Below are 20,213 nucleotides of genomic sequence, written 5' to 3'. Positions count from 1 at the left end.
TCACACTATGTAATCTGCCTTGAGTCTCAGTGAGAAAAGCGGGATATAAACAACATAAATAAAATAAATAAAAACAAAAGTCTCAGATCAGATGTCCTAAGAATTTATATTTTTGTTCTATATATTGTGCTACATTACGATCTAGTTTTAACAGTAGTTTACTTTGACTTTATTCAAAGTTTTTTGCATTCAGACTAGCTTCTGACTTGCATCAGTAGAGTAAGCAGGGCAATCATAAGAAGAGTTAACCTTCCTAGGACCATTTAAGTCAATGGGCTTAGAAGGACATGACTGTGTTTAGGATCACTTTTATTGTTTGGAAGGAGTGCTTGAGAGTGTGAAAAGATTTATAATTTGTTGACCAGGATACAGCAACATCTGGATTCTCAGCACTGCTTTCCCACATCTTTTCCTTAGATTACCACATTACACTACCACATAATCTTTCTAATGTAATGTGTTTAAAATTTTATTTACCTCATTATACCCCACTTTTCTGCCCAGTGGGGACCCAAAATGGCTTACAACACTCTGTCCTTCTCCATTTTATCCTCACAACAACCCTGAGAGGTAGGCAAGGCTGAGAGTATGTGACTGGCCCAAGGTCCCCCAGGCAAACTTCCAAGGTAGAGTGGTGATTCAAACCTGGATTCCCAGATTCTAGTCCAACATTCTAACCACTACACCATGTTGAAATAACAATAATGAAATAATATTGTATGGCTTCTGACCTCTACTCCATTATTGAAGACACTAAAATAAACTAATTGAGAAAGTTCTGAGGCAACTCGGAGTATAAACTGTCCCCCTCCCACACCTCTCTCATGTTGTCAGCAAAGACAAGGTAGGAAGACAGAAAGTGGGACAGGGCAGAATCACCAGCAGGATCTTATGATCTGACTTCTGTTCAGTCAATACAAGGAATGCCCACCTATGGGTGAGATGAAATACAAAATCAACAGCTGGAAAATTGTAAGTGGGAACTGTGTGAGAGCTCACTTACATTTTTTCATGTGTCGTTTGTTTAACCCGCTAATCAATGAGGCTCCAGTGGAACATTTATTTAAAGTAGCATATTAACAAACCTGTTTGCCTTTTTGGTTTAGGGGTATCATGCTTTTAAGGGCTTTGAGCAATTCCACTGTTTGCAGGAGCACCTACTGAAGAATGGACCTGCTTATTGATGGATATAAAATAACAGTTTTTAATGCTTGAATGTCTACTTTGCTGATCCAGACCTGATTCTAATCTTACACAAATGAAAATCAATGGCATTTCACTGAATCTGAGGATGAATACCATGTCTTAGTTCCTTCAGAATTAGATAAACTCCTCCTAATACACAATGAAGATTTGTCTGTGAAGATATGAAAACATAAATCCCCCCACAAGGATTAAAATACATATACCCTTGATTGCTATTTGCTAAGAAACTATTCTTCAAGGACTTGGTAGCTCTTCATTCTCTATTAGGTAATCTTTCTTCATGTAATTAGCCCCCCTAACCAACCTCCATACTCCAAGATAGGCATCCTTTAATGAGCTTTTGGTCAGTCCTTCAGAGCTGGTGCCTTCACGGACAGTGTGTGTATTTGCTGCTCCCAGAGTGCCATTCTTTTCCTTTATACTTGGCTGATTGTTTCCATTTGCTGACTCCTCTACTGTGGTATCTTCAGGTGCCAACTCCTTGGATATCTCCTCCATTACAAATGGTGGCTGAGCTGCATCACATTCTTTCTTCTCTTCTTCCCTAGCTTCCTTCTCCAGGTCTTCATAATTACTCTGCTTTCTGGTTTCAATATATTTAGCCACACAATAAATGATGGAGCCCATGGTATTTACCACTACACCTGCTATAAACAGTTTTGTGGGTTGTACATCATTGAATGCCACCATACCAACTGTGATAGTTGCGATGCTCTTCAGCACTCCAACAAAACTGGTGGTTACAGCTGAGTTGATGTAGGTGCAATGAAGAGTGGTGAAATTCATGGCACAGCCAATAAAGACACATGCAATAAAGATGCATGTCATGGTAGGATCTTTCCATCCTGGGAAGGACCAGACATTGATAGCATCCAGACTGGCAAAGGAGAAGATGATGAGAAAAGGTGTGGCTGACACAGCAATGGCATACTGGGCTGTGAGGGGCCCATAGTCACTATCTGCACTTGCCTTTTGAATGAGTACCAAATATGCTGCATGCACCAACACAGCCAGCACTCCAGTCACATACCCAATGGGATCACCAGTCAGGTCACCTGCACCTGTCCATGTCAGAAGAGAAAGAAACGTGTTTACATGAACTTTACATACTCTTACATACATGCACATAACACTGAAATCCAGTATAGGGATGGAGAGTACTTAGAAGAGCAATCTAGAGGAATCCAGTTGGTCTTTAAGAGACCCAAATCTTGATATTTTACTGTAGAGCAACATAGCTACCTGCCTGACCAACATAGCTACCTAGCTGAAACTACATAGAAGAGATGGATCTTGCTCTTGCATTAGACATAATTTGCCCCATCCAAATATGCCTTTGATATGTCCAGCTCTACAACTGCCACTGCACTGAACAACCTATATAGTCCTCTGCCAATCTGATGTCTGCATATAAAGGTTAACTGTGATTTTGCTTTAATGCAGTTTAGAAAACACAGTGCTCCTCCTTTTCTTAATGGGCACAGTCTACACAATATTTCTGCAACTAATTTGTTGGCAATGAGGAAGAAAAATCAGTATAAATTTTTAAAAGTTTACTAAATAACTGGGAAGCCTAGTGTTTATGGAAATGGCAGTGTAAAAATGAATAGCTTTTTTAAAAAATTACTAATCAAAACCCACTTCAGTGTAGTGAAATAGAGGAGCCCAGGGAAGGTAAGCCTGTCATCATTTTGGCCTGGAACGTTGCCTATTGAAACCCCTTTTTACAGAGATCAAGAGAAGAATTCCGTTCTGCAGGATCATCACTCTTCTCCAAAGCTGGCAATATGGTGAGTGCCAGAGCAACTGCATCAGTAACATGGAACAGTTTTGGGGTGCATTTGTCTTTATTCCTAATGCAAAGTCTCATGGAAGGGGGGTAGTCTATTGCTTTCATATTCTGCTCTCAATTATATTATTTTTTTATCATGCAGGTACAAACCTTCTAATCTCCATTGTATTACATTATTTCTTATACTCATTTGGATAGCAAAAAGCTTGAATTTACTGAGCTGGATACTTAATCCTGCAGAGCCGCCATCAGCCTGTATTCACTCTTGGGGAAACCAAAGAACTAGCTGTGCCTAATGGAACAAAATCTTTTTCATAGATTTTGAAGTTGCATGGTGGCAATTGTCTTTGCCCATCTTCCATACACTCATTTTGCATCCCACTATGGTCAAGCCTGTTTGGCAGAGTCTGTGAAGATTAGTAGTATGGTTATTCATTATGTACTGCCTCAGGGCTTATTCTGTAGTGTGCTTTGCCTGTGGAACTCTTCCCCTGCATCTGTTCACCTGGCACCTACTCTTTTAAGTTTTAGGTGCCAAGAAGCTTTATATACGTATTCACCATCTAGCATCTTTAGCAACAATCACCCACTTACATTGCTACTGCTTGATTTTTGGTTTATATTGGAATAGTTTGGTGATTTTATTGTAAATTAATATTTACTTACTTAAATTTATTTTATTGAATTATTTTTTGCAAATGACCTTGAGAACTACATTATAAAGCAACACAGAAACATTTCAAATAAATAAATATCCATAGATGTACTACTGTAGACTTTAAACACACACACACACACACACACACACAAAGGAGTGTGATTGCCCATACCAGAAGATGCTTGGGATCTTTTTTAGTCAGTTTTACTATTCCATTGTTCTGTGTGGTGTTTGGGAAAATGATTGTTCTTAAGAACACTGAGCAACCAGGTTTTTCGACCAGTGTTCAAGTACCTCCTACCTGTGTTCAAATTCCATTATGTATCTACAAGTATCAGGCTAGCAATGCTGGATCAAGGCTAGTGCAGTAAACAAGGAAGTTTGGTCCCAGGGCTTCATCTGAACACAGCCTGGATCACCCACATGACGCAAATAGATTAGCCAAATGTAGCAAAGCGTCCTGTCTCAGACAGCCATCAGTGCCCTGATCCCTCCATGAAAATGTAGCAATGTTGGAACAATTCATCTATAGAGAATACCCTCTTACATTCAAGGAAAAAACGATGCCGCCAATTTAAAGGGGCGGAAATGTAAAAGTTAAAAAGTGACTGTTATCTTTGCTTCAAATTCTATGCAGATCTCTAACTAGGACCAAGATTAGGTTTCTAATTTGCATCATCTTCCCACAGTCTTCCAAACTAAGCAAGAATCCCAAGGAAGGAGAAGGACCTCCCCCCCACCCCCCACCCCCCACGAATCCTACTTTCTGAATAAACACAAGATATGAAGGCTCTTGGAAGTCCACTTAAATATTTTGTCTATAATCATGATATTTGTCTATAGTCAGATTTAGCTCTGCCCAGCCCAGCCCTCCAACATAGAAGTGAACAGATGAGCATGAGAATCCAAAATTAGCCCTCACTCCTCCTGAATGTACATACATAAACTCTGCCAGTCCTGTTATTCATAAATAGAATTTCTCCTTTGTCCATTAAGGCCCTGATAATAGACTTAATTACAGTTTAGAGGCAGCAACACTCCCTAGTGGATCCATACTGTAGATATTTTTCCTGAGATTTTCTCATCCTTGAACCAGCTGATATGTGACAGACAAGCAAGAAACTGCAAATAACATTGGGTGATGTGAAGGAGACTTGGAATAACCAACTGAACCTCTTCAGGCATGACATTTTTTTTCTGCTACACCAAAAGAATCCCCTTGAAAGAATAATCATTTACATCCATGTACACTGCCACCTGTGGAACACGGTGTGTGTGTGTGTATTTTGATGAGATCAGAGAAGTTTAAAACATGTTGGAGTTCATAGCTGTACATATCATTCCCCTACAAGAGAAGTTATCTACTAGTATAGGGGGGAAATGCTATATTATGCATTATCTGTCCAAGAGAACTTTGAATGAACTCTTGAGATGGTGAAGAGTGTGAGCAAACTCCTCAAGCTTTTGGTTCATTGCAGATATGGGAGGGATGAACTGAACTGGGATTTTTAGATATGGTGTGGGCATGTTAAGGCTAAAAGTAGAGATAGGACTGCTTCACACACTGTTTGTTTGTTTTTTATTTAGGCCCAATGCACATACTAGACTAACATGTGGGGAAGATAAAAATATGTTTGCTGATGTAAGAGACATGTATGTGCCAGGGAGTCAGTGACTGGTCATGTTTTTAAGGACATGCAGGTGTTCCATAATGTGTGAAATAGTTCTTAGACAAACAGAAATAATGAGTAGATGGTGAAGGACTGAGAACAGGAGATGAAAAATTAGAGTCACAATGATGAGACCATGCCGCAGTGTGGGAGAGGAAGTGATGGTCAAAAATGGAGTTAAGAAGGAACCTGGGTGAGTGTTCATAAAAAGGAGGCTGGAGAAATAGGAGTATTAGGTGAAGGAAGGCAGATAATTGAAGTTGGACTGAAGTGTTTATGAGGCAGCAGGGGGGAGCCGGTGTCATTGTGGAAAGGATGGTGAGAAGGGTAGTATGTGTTCCTGGCAGAAGACTAAGAAGTGGAACAAAGCATTGAAGAGGGTGAAGGGCTTTAAAGGAAAGACTACAAGGATTAGAAAGTTCAGACATGAAGATACATTTGAATAATATGACAGGAAGATGTGCAATGAAGTTGATGGGTGGAAAGAAATCTCCTTCACTGAGCTTATTTTGGTGTGGTGTGTGTGTGTGTTCTGTCTGAAGTAACCCAACTGGCTGTTCCCAGTCTCTCCTCTTCCCACCACCCAAGGTTTATTTTCAGCTGCCTTGCTTGTCTGTCACATACTACTGGTATGATGGAAATGCATGATGATCTAAGCAGTTCATGGGGCAATGGGAAATCAAAGGAAAGACTGGACCAAGGTGAGAGGGAAGAGGCCATGTTGGGTTATGAGGAAAGTCGCAGATGAGTCCAGAAGTGAGTGAGGTGTGAGGTGATCCGGTGCTGGTGAGAAAACAGAGAGGTGAGGTAAAAGAGCTGTATGTTGGGAAAGGGATGCGAGGGATTTGAGGGCTGAGGAAGGAGGCCCTGAGTTGTTAAGCAGGGGTGGAGGAGGAAGGAGGGGCACTCGGGGGAAGGGATCTCCCAGGACCCGGTGGGATCCTCTGAAGGGTGCCCCTGACCGGGGCTGAGTGAGGAGGAGCCAAGGGCAACGCTCCTCTCGCTCGCCGTCTCTCTCACCTGCCAGAGCCGCCCCGACGGTGGTGATGAGGACGGCCACCAGCACCCCGACGGAGGGGATGCCGTTCTTGAGCACCAGGGCGCCGATGAGCAGGGTGACCAGGGGCAGGCAGCGCTTGAAGACCACGTACATGGGCAGGCTGAGCCCGCGCAGGGACCAGAGAGTGAGGCTGGACTGCAGCGTGGAGAGCACCGTGACGCCCGCGAAGAGGCGCGCCAGGCTGAAACCGAAGGGCGGCATGTCCAGGGCGCCCCGGCGCCGCAGCACCTCCAGGCTGAGCGCCGCCGTGGAGCTGGTCAGGCACTGCAGCAGCGTCAGGAAGACGAAGTGGTAGCGGCTGATGAGAAACTTCAGCAGGATGTTCAGCGAGCCCGAGAAGACCCCGTGCGCCACCGCCACCGAGATGCCCAACGCGCGGCCCCGGCACAGATGCATGCTGGCTGCCCCCGGGCTGTCCTCCTGGGGCGGCGGCGGCGGCTGTCCCCGCTGCGATCCCCCCCACTGGGCTGCTGCCTGGCTGGGCGCCTGGGTGCAGGAAGGCTCCGTGCCTCGGCAGCGGCAAGAATGGAAGCAGCAACTTTGCGGGGAGCCCGGAGCGCTCGCAGCAGCGCGCGAATGCAAGACAGACGGCAGGAGGACTGGACAGGGACAGTGATCAATAGGGGTGGGCGGGAAGGGGGGGCGCGATCGGATCCGCCGGGAAATGCCTCTGCAGGCATAGAAACCTGCTGCCTCCAAGATCCCCCGGCTCTTCCTGCTGACGCAGAGGGGGGGTTGGGAACCCGCGCTCTTCCCATTACCTTAATTAAATGGGGACACTTGGAGCGCATTGGGCATGTTACTCTCTTGACCCGCTGACGGTGGTCTGAGATGAATCATGGATTTGCTTTGTTCCTGGAAGGAGGGGCTGGAGGGTGGGGCTGGAGGGTGAATCAAAAGGTGAAGGGGTCGGTTTAATCCCCCTTTCCTCCCCACGCCCTCTCAATGACATCCGTATCTTCAGAAATCGTTAAGTTTTGTCTTTCCGTCCAAGCAAAAGCAATTTAGCAGAAGTGGGGTTGCAGGCACCCCCAGAACCCGTAAAATCCCTCCCAGCCTTTTTACAAATAAAGCAAAACACACGCGCGCGCGCGCACGCACAACTTGGGTTGGGATCGCGAATCCCAGTTCGCAGCTTGCCTCCCCCCCACCCCCCCAACCCTTCCGTGCAGCGTTCACTTACACTAATGGAATATCCATCCATCCTTATTAAATGAATGTGGGTAGGGTCCTTACAAGGAAATACAAATATTGATCCAACCTTGCCTGGTAGGTCTTCTGCAATCTACAGAAACAGGTGCTTTGAAAACAGCAGCAGGAGTTAACCCTTGCAAGGAAAGGAGCTTAATTGTGGGAGTGAGTTTTTAAAAATTATTATTACTCTCTGAGAAACCGTGATCAATGAATGCACACGAAGTTAATAAGACGGTGGTTTTTGCAGAAGGCTTTTCTGAGTGAGCTGGTGAGGTGTAAATCACACCTTGAAATAACAGACTAAAAATGAGGCTGAATCTACAGACAGAAAGAAAAGAGCCCTGTCTTCTGAGTGGCCAGGTGGAAGCAAGCCCCAGATGGGCGATGCTGCAGGTCAGCATAATATCCAGAAGTACCTTTGTGACACCCAAACATGACAGCTCTGCACACTGGCTAAGCACTCATCTTCATGATTAGTTCCCCATCCACTCCAATATTACAGTGCTTCTAAATATGGAGGTTCTTTTCAGCTGTCTAATCATCTTTGCTAAACCCATCCCCCATGAGTTTATATCCTCCCCTTCTAAAGTCAGCTAAACAGTGACCAGTAAAGGAAGAGGGACAGATTCCTGCTACTTCTGTACCTTGTTAATAAAAGAAGAAAATACAAGTTATTCAAGTGAAAGGGCAGCCCTCTACTGAGTTTCTCCTCACCAGCCTGTCATGTGCATTTCAACTTAACTAGCGTCTGGGCATCATCAAAAATTTGCATTTCCCTGCCCCCAACAGTCTGAATTGAGAATCGAAGAAATGCACATTATGTCAGCACATGGCGTTATTTGAACTGAACAGTACGAGGGGAAGGGGAGATCTTGACATGGGCTGCAGTCATTGGCAGCGGGCCTGTTGTAACGTGTAGTTCTGCACTTAGAGCAATCATTTTTGGTTCAGTCAGCCATGGCTGCATTAATTTCCTGGTTGGCAGATTGGGTATAGAATTTTCTGGCTTGAGTACGAAATGGTGGGCACTGAGTACTTTAAGAAATTGATATGAAATTAATGTTAGTAGCAGTGCAATGCTAAACGGACCTACATCCTTCTAAGTCCATTGAGGTCAATGGGCTCAAAAGGGTGCAACTCTGCTCAGGATTATAATTAAGTTAAATACCTTCAAAACATATAAATGGTTTGTATTTAGGTTTTTGCTGTTTTGCATTTAGAATGGCTACCACTCCATCTTTAGCACTGCCACTCTCTTTCACTCTTAAAATTTCAGCCCACAACTTCTTAACTTCCAGGGTATCTAGATACAAAACTTCACCCATCATGGTTCTGTCACAAGACCATTTCCACATAGGCTACCTGTCCTGTATTCAGTGCTAATGAGAAGCAATTTTCCCCCTGCTTCCCCACAGCATTGAGTTGCATTTAAGTCCCTCCCGGCTTCCCCCACCCAATCTTTCCAAAACCTGCTTTGCTCTGTTTTGAGAAATATTGCATTAAAGACTTGATGGCTGCTATGTAGGAGGGAGGGTAAGATCATTTGATCTTCCCACCACCAAGGGGTTTTTCTAAAAAGTATCATTATATTGATGTAATGTTATAACAATATGCATAAAAGAGTTTCAGAATTCTCAGATTTTTTTCTTAAAAATAAGTCTCTAGCCCCTTCTTTTGCAGAGATGTAAGTGTAAAGGTGTATCTCCATAATGCAATGTGCTAGAAGTTTTTTTATTCCAAATGAAAGATGGGAATTCAGAAAACCTGTTATTCATATTGTTATAATGTTATATCAATATACCAATATTCAATTGCTTTTTTAAAAAATGGGGAAAGACCCAGTGGCCCAGGGGACGAGGGATGGCTAGTGCTGAGGGACTGGAGCAGGGAAACTATGGGGAAACCTGCCTTCTGGAAGCCCCACTGTCACTGCTTTGTGTCAGCAGACATACCAGCAACAGGAAAGCACTCAAGCCCATCCCTGTGTGGAAACCATCTTTGTGCTTTAAAAAACATATCATTTTTAGAAGCTGAACTCTCTCCAAGTATATCCTCTACAACTAATCCCTGTCCTGTCATGTGGGTGCGTATTGCACTCTGAGAACTTGCCCAAGTCAATAGTTACTGGGGTAGTATGGTTTGAAGGGCCTCAGGGACAATTATCCCCACCCACCCCATCCTAAACCTAGAATGTAGCTACTGAAAATTACAGAATATTCTTTAAAATCTTAGCATAATCTTAATGCAAATTCTGAATTTCCTAACTGCTATTTCAGGTTTTGTGCTCATGATGTAGATTATGGGCTGGGAGAGTGTCCAGTATAAATGGAGAGTTGAATGCAGAGTATCAGAGCAATGAGCGTAGATAGGATCTTGAATGAAAACAGGCCACACTGCTGCCAATTAAGTCTTTGCCATTCAATTGCATTAAGGAACCACACTCCAGGGCACTGTAGTCAAAGGGCTGAAAATCTTTTTTCCCTGTAAATCTCGGGGGGAGGGGGGCAGAGAGACAGACCAGACAGCCAGCAAAGTGCCTGTATCCATAACTCTTTACAGCCAATGCTTTAAAATTAATTCATATCCAGTCAGAGCCAATGCTAGAAAACAAGCATGTTAAGCTTCTGCTATAATAGATACAATGTTACTAAATACTGTCTGAAAGTAACAGACAAAAAAAGTGGCTCTGAAATTTTCCACAATCTTGCTTAGTAACCATTCCTTTGGGTGTGCAGGGTGGGGGGCTTAGTCTGTTGTTAGTTTATGAGTCTCATCCCAGTACAAGATGCACAAGATGACAAAATAATGATCAGTCTACCTGGGAGTTTTATTCTTTTCACTAGGTCAAGGACACATACATTAAAAGTCACCAACTCCAGTACATGTTCTGGGCCCCAGGCTTAGAGATTCTCCTCCCCCAATATATTTATCTTGCCAATTTCATAATGAAAGATGCAGCACCTTGTCACAATAACAATAACAGTGTGCTTATATTGCCCTTCTAGGCAGATTAGTCCCACACTCAAAGCCATGAACAAAGTTAGCGTAGTTATTATCTCTACAATACAGCTGGGGAGCTGGGGCTGAGAGGAGGGGCTTACTCAAGGCCACCTGCAGAGTTCAGGGCATTAGTGGGAGTTGAACCAGCAGAGCACTGGCTTGGAGCCCAGCCTTTTAACCACTATGCTACAGCAGCTCTCACTAGCAGACAATTTGAGAGAGGTGGGCATTTGCAGGATTAAGCCATCACCCTTCCCTTTTTTCTTCAACGAGCTGCTTTATTGCAGCATACACCCTACAGAAGGTAGAGACCAGGTCACACAAAATGTGAAAATGCAGAAAGGCAAAATAAAGCTGAAAGGGGGGAGAGAGGGAGAGAGAGGCGGTCACACAGACTGTTAATGCTTTGCTTTCTAGCTCTGTCCCTCTGTTAGTCAACATATCCAGGTTCTAATAGCCTTCACAGCCTCCTACAAGGCACTCCATGGGAAAAGCACTCCACTGCCTGGTTGGAGTTCTGAGAGTCGTGTTGATGGAAGAATATATTGTATACTGGAGAAAGGTTATGCTGGAATAGAAGATTTGTGTGGATTTTGTAGGAAAGAGATGCAAAGATGCCCAATTTTAAAATTGCAAGTGGAGTTTGTCAGGATAGTTAACAAATTCCATGCCAGGACACTAGGGATGCAGTCACAGAATGCAGACAGTTCTGTAGATAAAAAGATATTTTTGTACTTGGTGTACATATTAGAAATATGCCAAAATGGAAAAGTAAAGTAATGGTCTTTGGTAGAAAATGTTGCATGAAGGCCAAACTTGACCATGATAATGTGAAATCCATGAATGGGTAGGTGTTTGTTTCCAAGAACAAAAGCAGATGCATTAAATAGGAATCCAGGGGCACATTGAAGCTTAATAACATTTGTTCCAGCATACATTTCCATGAGTCAAGGCTCGCTTCATCAGAGTATGATATAGGGGCTGGGGTGTCAGATTAGAAACTGGGAGACACGGGTTCAAATCCTTGCTCTGTTATGAAAGCTTGTAAGGAGTCTATGAGCCAGTCGTATAGTCTCAGCCTAACCTATCTCAGAGGGTCATTGTGAAGATGAAATGTGACATGGAAGAATGTTGTAAACCACTTTGGGTCGCCACTGGGGAGAAAGTGAGGTATAAATACATACATATATATCACACAGAGAATGCCATCTTACAGTCAGATGCATCACACCTTAGGTGGTGTAATGGTGTGACTTACAGTAGGGCCTTCTCTAAATGCATGGGGAGAGATACATGGGAAAAGCCATATAGGGTTTAAAAGGTATTCCCACATGTTGAATTGTGCTGAGAAAGCAACCATAATTTTGTAAATGACCTGGATTTCCTGGGTAATTTCCTATTCCTGGTGCATTTTTCTTCAAAGCTTCGTGGCACTATCACCTTGCCATTTTAGTAGGTTGTCACTGGCAGAGTGGTGCATGATGCCCCCTAAGGAAAATCATTTTCCTCCTATGAGCAACAAAGTACCTACAAGTTTACCCTCCCCAAGTTTGCTCAAAGAATCCACAACATATAGTGGACATTGCACAATTTTCCCATGTTCATAGGAATTCAAATATTGCTGAAAGTTCAAGAATTCTACTTGAGTTGTTTGTCACGAGACCCTGATACCTCCAAAATGATCCTTGGTTAGGGGGCACATTCTGAAGCCCCTCATCCAACTTTAGGCCCTGTGTTCCTGAAGTTGCAGCAGGGCCAAGGCTTGATATTAAAGATTAAGTCCAGGCTGTGTACAATTGTCAGCACTTAAGAAGGTAGCCTGATACATGCTGATATCTGACTCTGTTATGTGCCCCTCTGAAATTCATCGCCTTCCCAGCTATGATTAGTGAATGAGGTTTGCAGGACAATTATGAGCCCTCCAAAATTACACATGGTTGTAATTACCATGCTTGAAACCAAATCAAATGCATGGCCAAAACCATCTATTCTCCTGAGCACTGTTTGGATGCACAAGTCATACCTGCTACCTGGGTAACTGAATCATCTCAGGCAGACCCATCTCCCACCCACCCCCACGCTGCCCCCATTGCATTACCTAGATGTATTGCACACTGGTAACCCCCACAAAGGCAATTTCAGATTTGCCAGTTCCAACTCATATTATGATATCTCTGTCCAATGATTCTAACAGTCCTTCAATCAGAGAGTACCTCCAAAAACCTGCAATCACCAGCTGAATCCAATAGTAAAGAGGATTCCAACTTATGACCAATGGCATATGGTCTCAATGCTAAATGCCCAGGGGAAAAGAGTGTAAGACTGACACCCTGAAACCAGCATGCTAGGTTCAGTCTCATCCCAGGATTGCTCCTCTATCACTGCATACTCAGGACTGAGACCTCTTTCTGCTTCGACCTTCCCCTCTTTACTTCAGACCTCTGTAACTATATTGAGAATGCTGGATTGGGCAACTCTCTGCCCTTTTTCTTTAATATGCTTCCCCTCCACTCCCAGTTTCTTTCCCCCAACCAGTCTTCTCTGCTTCCTGTAGTTTTTAATCATCTCCCAAGTTCTGCTCAAAGAGAACTCCCAATCCTTGCCTCCTACCCACCCCCTTTCTCTCTCTGGAGACAATCACCACTTGTAGCAACACTGGGTTGTGACTTTCTGTACTAGCCCAAGGGAGGACACATGTAGTATAAGCAGGCAAGCTCTCACTCAGAATCATCCGATTTGATGGTTGAATGCTTATTGCCTAAATGCTTGCATGATTCTATATTTCATCCAATTACTCATAGTTTTAATAATTCTACAAGTTTTGTATATTGCATTGTCTTCCTCCATGCTTCCTTCCTTCCCTCTCTTTCCTGCTATTTTTCTGCATTCAGTAATGATTAAAATTCAGTATTTTCCCTCTCTTTGTCTCCTACCACAAAGACTTTCTAAGGAATTCCCCAGATTTGCACTTGTGTAAACACAGGCTCAAAGATTCATTTACCCGGGGACTTGAAGGTTTACTTCTAAAAAAATTCATACACGTATCCCCTCAGAGCCAAACTACAAGTGACGCCTTACACAGGTTGGACACTTGTCACGCCTACATTACCCAAGTTTTGATGGGTAATGTAGGCGTCCTGGTTTTACAGCTTGGCTCTCCATTACAGCTGCAAGACCAGGATGCCTACATTTCCCATCAAAACTTGAGGGAAGCTGACAAGTGTCCAATCTGTGTCAGGCATCACTTGTAGCTTGGCTCTCAGTCTTCAGGTGACAACCTCCAACTCCTTGTTCAATAACTACATTTTGGAGCTAAAAAATGGAATGAGTCTGACAATCTGATGCAATGTTTTGTATATTTATACATGTCAAAGAATGCTTAGGAGTTGTTAGAACACGAATCATTATAAATTAAACTAGTAGTTTGTTCTGTTTTCAGTTAAACAGTTATTTTTTATAAAATAATGACAATTGTTTTCACTATTGATTATGGATATGGAGTCAAAACATACAAGACAGTGTCATGTGTGGGTAAGGGTGCATTTGAAGAATATGCAATGGTGTATGGTAAGTATTGAGACACATACTGATTTTTAGCGTCAAATTAAATTATTTTTTTAAAAGTCACACCCCAAATAATCCCACCACCACCAATATCACGGTGCAATTCCTCTGTCCAGTCTGTCATAACTCATTATTTTCTGCTCACCGACTGCTGCACATAGAGTACATTAGTTCAATCTATAGATTACCAAATGCATGAATCAGAGGAAAGATACTGGTGCACATACATCAAAGAAAGATGGAAAAAAGCTAGCCGCTGCTGCCATTTGAACCTTAAGTAACATGGCTGGGTCCAGGGTCCAGTAGCACTCCTAAGCAGTGGTTTTCATTCTTCAAGACAGCACATCACATCCAGAGTAGGCCATTCCTAATCATCCTCCCGAGTCTGAGCATCAATGTCTTAGCATTCATGCAGCCTGTTACTGATTCCAGATATCAGCTTAGGAATCTTGCGATCTCTCTAGAATACAGAATACAGATGGCTTGCTCCATGGTTAGCTCCAAGGACACTGGAACCTTTTTCTGCCAAGGGCCAGTTGGGATATTTATAACATCATTCGCAGGCCATACAAAATTATCAACTTAAAAATTAGCCTGCTATATTGAACCCTGGAAAAGACATGATCCATGGGTCCTCCTTTCCTATCATTTTCTCTTCACAGTGGCAAAAGCGGGAGTGTCTGCTGGAAGCTACTTTGAGGGGCTACAAACTGACCTTCCCAATGTCCAATATGCACCAAATTTTCAGGGAACATAGTCCTCACTGTCCTCTGAAGATCTCCCAAGTTTCAGAGAGATTGAACCCTGGGAAAGGCATGATCCATGGGTCCCTCCCTTTCCTGTCATTTTCTCTTCACAGTGGCAAAAATGGTAGTGTCTTCTGGCAGCTACTTTGAGGGACTGGCCCTTTTCCTGGCTGGATGGGCCAGAATAGGAATTCTCTAATTGGCAGGGACAGTGGCAAAAAATGGAGTGTCTGCTGGAAGCTACTTTGAGGAGCTACAAACTGACCTTCCCAATGTCCAATACCCACCAAGTGCACGAAGCAATAGGCACAGCCTGATTGATCCACCAAGCGCATGAAGAAATAGGCACAGCCTGATTGCTTCTATGCCACACGTCCCACAGTGCTGCCGCCGGGTCGGGCCAGGGGCGCAGGCGCATGAAGCAACAGCCTGATTGCTTCTGTGCTGCACGTCCCGCGGTGCTGCCACCGGGTTGGGCCTGGGGTGCAAGTGCATGAAGTAACAGGCACCACCTGGTTGCTTTTGCACTGCGCGGCCCAGGGCGCTGGTGCCGGATCGGGCCGGGGGGTCATCAGGGGCCGGCATGGGCCACAGTGCCTCCTTCAGAGAGCTGCACTCAAGGTGGCTGCCAGCTCCACCTCAATGGACTCACTGGCCCTGCAGGCCAGACCAAATGATTTCGCGGGCTGTATCCAGCCCGTGGGCCCGACGTTCCCCACCCCTGGTCTACAGTATCAGACATTAACATCCCAGAGAAACTCAATCAGAAGAGTTTCTGATTGAACAGGAGTTTCAGATGAACAGGAACCAGCTTCTGCCCATCTGCTGTCCTGCTCCCTGCATCCCTGAGGGTTCCTGGCAGGTCTCAGATGTGGTAGAGGGGGATTGGAAGGTTAGCTTTACCTCAGCCCCCACTGAATCCCTGGGAGGTTAGCCTCGTGTTTGCTTGCCTGCTCGTTTGCCTGCTCGCTGGCAGACTTGCTCTCACCAATTCTCCCTCTGCTTCCCTTTATCCCCACCCCTCATCCTCATCCCCAGCCCTACCCCCCAATTCCCATCCCCAGGGCCTGGGCCAAACCCACAGCCAGATGCTAGATGGCAGCTTGACAGGAGCTGAGCCTGGGAGGTGGTCCACCCAACTTTGGCCTACTCCCCGCCATCGATGTGGGAGCTGGGCCACGCTCCACCTCAGGAATGGCATTCCTCTGGGGGAAGAACGCCCAAGGGCAGAATGCCTGAGCCATTCTGGAGCCACCCACCTGAGCCGAGGAGAGGCTTCACGTCCTGGTGGCCTATGTGCCAGGCACCTGCAAAGCATGGGAGCTATTTGCGCGAGTGTGAGGGGAAGCTGCATCCTCAGGCAATGAGAGGGCAGCATGGCCTGGTTGGGTGGAACTGGCTTGCCTTTGCCGTGGGGGGGGGAATCATCTGACCGCCCCCTGACCTGGAGCTGAGGCTAGGGCCGACCTCACAGGGCTGGTGAGGGCAACTATGCACTATGGCTGCCAGAGTCGCTGGTGAATTTTGTCCTCCTGGAGCTGTTGGGGGATGGAGGAGTCTCCCTCAGAGGGACCGTCACCAAGTCTGGGGCACCATGCCTGGCGTTCCCAGACAACTATTCTGGTATAAACTGTTGCCCAAACTTGCCACAGTGCTATATTGAACAATAGCAGTTCTCTAAAGGACTCCCAGAACTAATTAGGCCAGGCACCACTTGGAAAAATTAAATGGCCAGTACCCTTTAATCTAGCCTAGGGGTGATTCACTGGCTACTTGCATAGATGAAACCAATGATTTCAAAAAGCCTGTGCCACCGTAAGTAATGATTGGTCTCCTAAGAATACTATTTTCAAGGTGGAATTACAATAATTTAAAAAACATACTGTGATAAAACAGAGCAATTTTGTAGAAATACCACATTTTCACGGCATGTGCAAAGTGATGCAAAAAGAAAAATATGAAAGAACTTTAATGTGCCCTTTAAAATAAGGATTAAACACTAATGACATTTTTGCTTAAAAGGCCACTTCTGAATGCAGCAGCTGAAGAAGTATAAGCAACTGCTGTGATCCTTAAAAGCCATTACTTTTTTAAAAAAATATCATGCTCAAAGAATTAAAAATTAGCTTTCAATTACTGCTGATGAAACATTTTTCACTGTGCTGCAAGATGTCTGTATTCTTTTTCTACTTTAGAAAATATTTGTTAAGGTTAAAAGCCATACTGCATTTATTTAATGCACGCATTCATGGCTGGATTTTCTCATTTTTCAGAGGACTTTTGATCTCCGCAGCTGGTGATGTGGAAGTCAGTTAATGAAGACAACAAAACAGAAGACATTTCTCTGTCTGTGGGAGTAAAGACCAGGCACTAGCACCTCTTTCCATCAAAGAGAGTTTATTTATTTATTTACAAGATTTTTGCATATATAGTTTTAGATTTTGTGTTCTCATGTGACTTTTCTCAAGCTTTTAAAGTTCATAATAGGCTATCATGCGGAAAACTATTATTTTAGCTATTCCAATTGTCTTTTACATAATATCAGGATTTACAGAATATTCTAGATTACTCTGTCTTCTCTACATGTTGCTTGCACAGTTATTCAGGTAGGAGATAAGGAAACTGCTCTTAACGCTTGAAATTATCCATTTTATTGCAGAAGTCTAGCATTTATTGCCTTGATTATTACCAAAGCTGTATGCAGTACTTTTTATGGTTCTGTGTAATTTCTCAGTTCACAGACTGAGTGTCACAAATACTTGTAAATCTTTTGCAATATCCTATCAAGGAAAACACAAAATATAACATATAACACAACACAGTAAGATTCAGAAGTCTGTTCTAGCCCAGTAGATCACAAACTTGCATGAAGCTCCTCTACTCAGAACAGCTTTTATGCAGATATAAAGAAAAGTACCCATAGATGAGTTCCTTCAGGTGCATTACTAGAGTCCTTTCAATAATCAACACTGTGTGCCCAGATTTCTATATTAAAATGACAAAGTTTGGCTTGCTTTAGCTACCAGATGGAATATACATAACAATCAGATAATACCTACATATTTTAGCTATGTATTACAGACTTAGTACCAGATGATAATTAAAACAGAGATACTTTGTCCTCCCAAAAATATGACAGACTTCAGTGTGTGGAACTCACAAATAGGGCTAGATTTCTAAATTAAATTTCTTCCACCGCCATAATTTCAGGATTTCTTCTCAACAAATGACCAGCAAATGCTTGATACTTCTACAGCATAAAGATAGTATTTGGTGGGTAGCCATGTTGGTCTGCAGTAGAACAGCAGGATTTGAGTCCAGTGGCACCTCAAAGACCAACAAGATTTTTAGGGTATGAACTTTTGAGAGACAGAGCTCATACACTGAAAATCTTGTTGGTTTCTAAGGTGCCACTGGACTCAAATTCTGATATTCTAAAGCATAAAGATGGTCAAAACTGATCCCAGGAATCAAGTCTACCTCAAACAAAACTCCAAAGCAAACCTTATGTTTTCTCCCAAAGCAGCTCGGGGAAAAAACCTCAAACCAGTGTTTAAATATCTCCCATGGAAATGATTTGGATTACAACCAGAAAATAAGCATGGGCATTCTTTATAGGTACTAAAGGTGTTGTTGAAACTTGTTCTAGCTCACATGTACACATACTTTATTCAGAAAACATGAAGTTCCATGAATAATATCATAAGACAGGTGGAACCCTCTCCCAACTGAAAAATGACCCACCCAATGGATTTCGGAAGTTTTGCCACAGCCCATTGCTTGGCAAGAGAGTCAAATGGCGGCTTTTTCAACCTTAGTTGATTTTTCCAGCTACCAACTTCTCTTCGCTCCCTGGGCATGCCTGTCCCTGTAACATGATGTGATTGTAGATAATATTTTTCCTGAGTAAAAATAAACAAACAGAAATTGGATAAAGCAGAGTTAGATAGTGTGTAATTTTCTGTTCATCAGCAGGAAGCACCATGTTATAATGTGGGGTCCATAGCAAACATATCCAGAGTGAAAGCAAATGAATGCTATATATGTCAGATTGATGCTGTGTTATTGTGTGGTAATCATCATATTTAAAGAGAGATGAGTGGTCAACTTACAATGCCATTTGCATTTCTTTTCCTATGGCAGATGTATGACACTTTCAGTGCAATCCTAAGCAAAGTTACAGCAGTTTAAGCCCATTGATTTTAATGGGCTTAGATTGGAGTAACCCTATTTAGGATTACACTGTTTATTTAAATCCCTCAATATTCACACAATTGCTTGTCATATACCCCTTAACATGCCTCAGAGAAGTCTAGCGGTGTTTCTGCCCTCCTCCTCAATCTATCCCCACACCAAGTAATTTTTCTGCACTTCCCATTGTAGCTTTATAGAAAAGAACTATCTGAGCCTGCCCTGAACACCATGTCTTCATCTGAAACATGAAATCAAATTTTAAGAAATAAAAGAGTGATCAAGACTCCAATACACCCTGTGACTGTTCTGTCTTGTCCAGGACACTGGAAGGGATTCCTTTTAAATTTGCGGTCTTCCATGGAGTTTATCATTCTATGCAGAAATTACTAATGAAGAGGGGCTATAGATCTTCACTGTCTCATCCCATGCACAGTCTGCCACCTATGGAGATAAAATACAATTCACTATACAGAGATGCTGGGAGAAAAACAGACAAAAGCAAAAAGGAATTACAGTATTATGAACAAAAAAAGATACCTACATAATCTTTGTATTTGTTATGACTGGCACCCAGATTCTAGTTTTCATTATTTTGCCTACCAATTTAGTACAACATCCTGCAATATTGTAACAATGTACATTCAAATAAATGCTCCTCCTTGCTCTCTTTTAGAAATCCATGCAAGACATTTGATCTTGGCAGGTGTTTCAGAACATCTAATTGTACCTATTCTGTGGTTAATTACTCTTTATGTGGGCCACTGCAATATCTTTATGGGTTGTTTTTTTATGATAATTCTGTTGACCTTGTTATGAAAAGTATTCTAGAGCACACTGGAGAGGAAGTTTTACTCCCAGCTCTCACTGTTCCTACTTCCCTACTAGAAAGGAGGTCTCCAAATAACCTCACAAGCAAAGCACCTCAGGTGACCATGCCTCACCCATTCAGAAAGCACAGTTTGCCTATGTGGTCAGAAAATTATTGTAGGCAAGAATTTTGGGATGCTTGGATGACAGGCATGAATGAGAAAGAAAAATCCAAATTTTCACCACAGGAGAATTTCAGACTTTCATATCATCTTACCCACATTACAAAAATGTTTGCCAATCGCCATTTTTTTATTGTTCC

The 20,213-nt window shown here is 43.2% G+C and overlaps 2 protein-coding genes across 2 annotated transcripts in view; both read right to left on the bottom strand.

The window, feature by feature from the left end:
• Positions 1 to 1,440: 1,440 nt before the first annotated feature.
• On the bottom strand, positions 1,441 to 6,782 carry SLC35D3 (solute carrier family 35 member D3). The gene is made up of 2 exons (XM_054970074.1): positions 6,347 to 6,782; positions 1,441 to 2,267 (listed from the first exon to the last, which is right to left on the bottom strand). The coding sequence occupies exons 1-2, from the start codon at positions 6,780 to 6,782 to the stop codon at positions 1,441 to 1,443; spliced, it is 1,263 nt and encodes a 420-aa protein (XP_054826049.1).
• Positions 6,783 to 17,277: 10,495 nt separating this feature from the next.
• The window catches only part of PEX7 (peroxisomal biogenesis factor 7), a 129,742-nt gene continuing 126,806 nt past the window's right edge, over positions 17,278 to 20,213 (bottom strand). Inside the window, exon 10 of the mRNA XM_054993892.1 lies at positions 17,278 to 19,525. Within this exon, the coding sequence (XP_054849867.1) occupies positions 19,457 to 19,525 (69 nt within the window). The 3' untranslated portion in view covers positions 17,278 to 19,456. The remainder of the gene's footprint in view (positions 19,526 to 20,213) is intronic.

This window comes from Eublepharis macularius, chromosome 1 (assembly GCF_028583425.1).
Source record: "Eublepharis macularius isolate TG4126 chromosome 1, MPM_Emac_v1.0, whole genome shotgun sequence".
Lineage (NCBI taxonomy): Eukaryota > Metazoa > Chordata > Lepidosauria > Squamata > Eublepharidae > Eublepharis > Eublepharis macularius.
The sequence above is the reverse complement of the archived record's forward strand: the minus strand, read 5'-3'. Positions and strand labels throughout refer to the sequence as shown.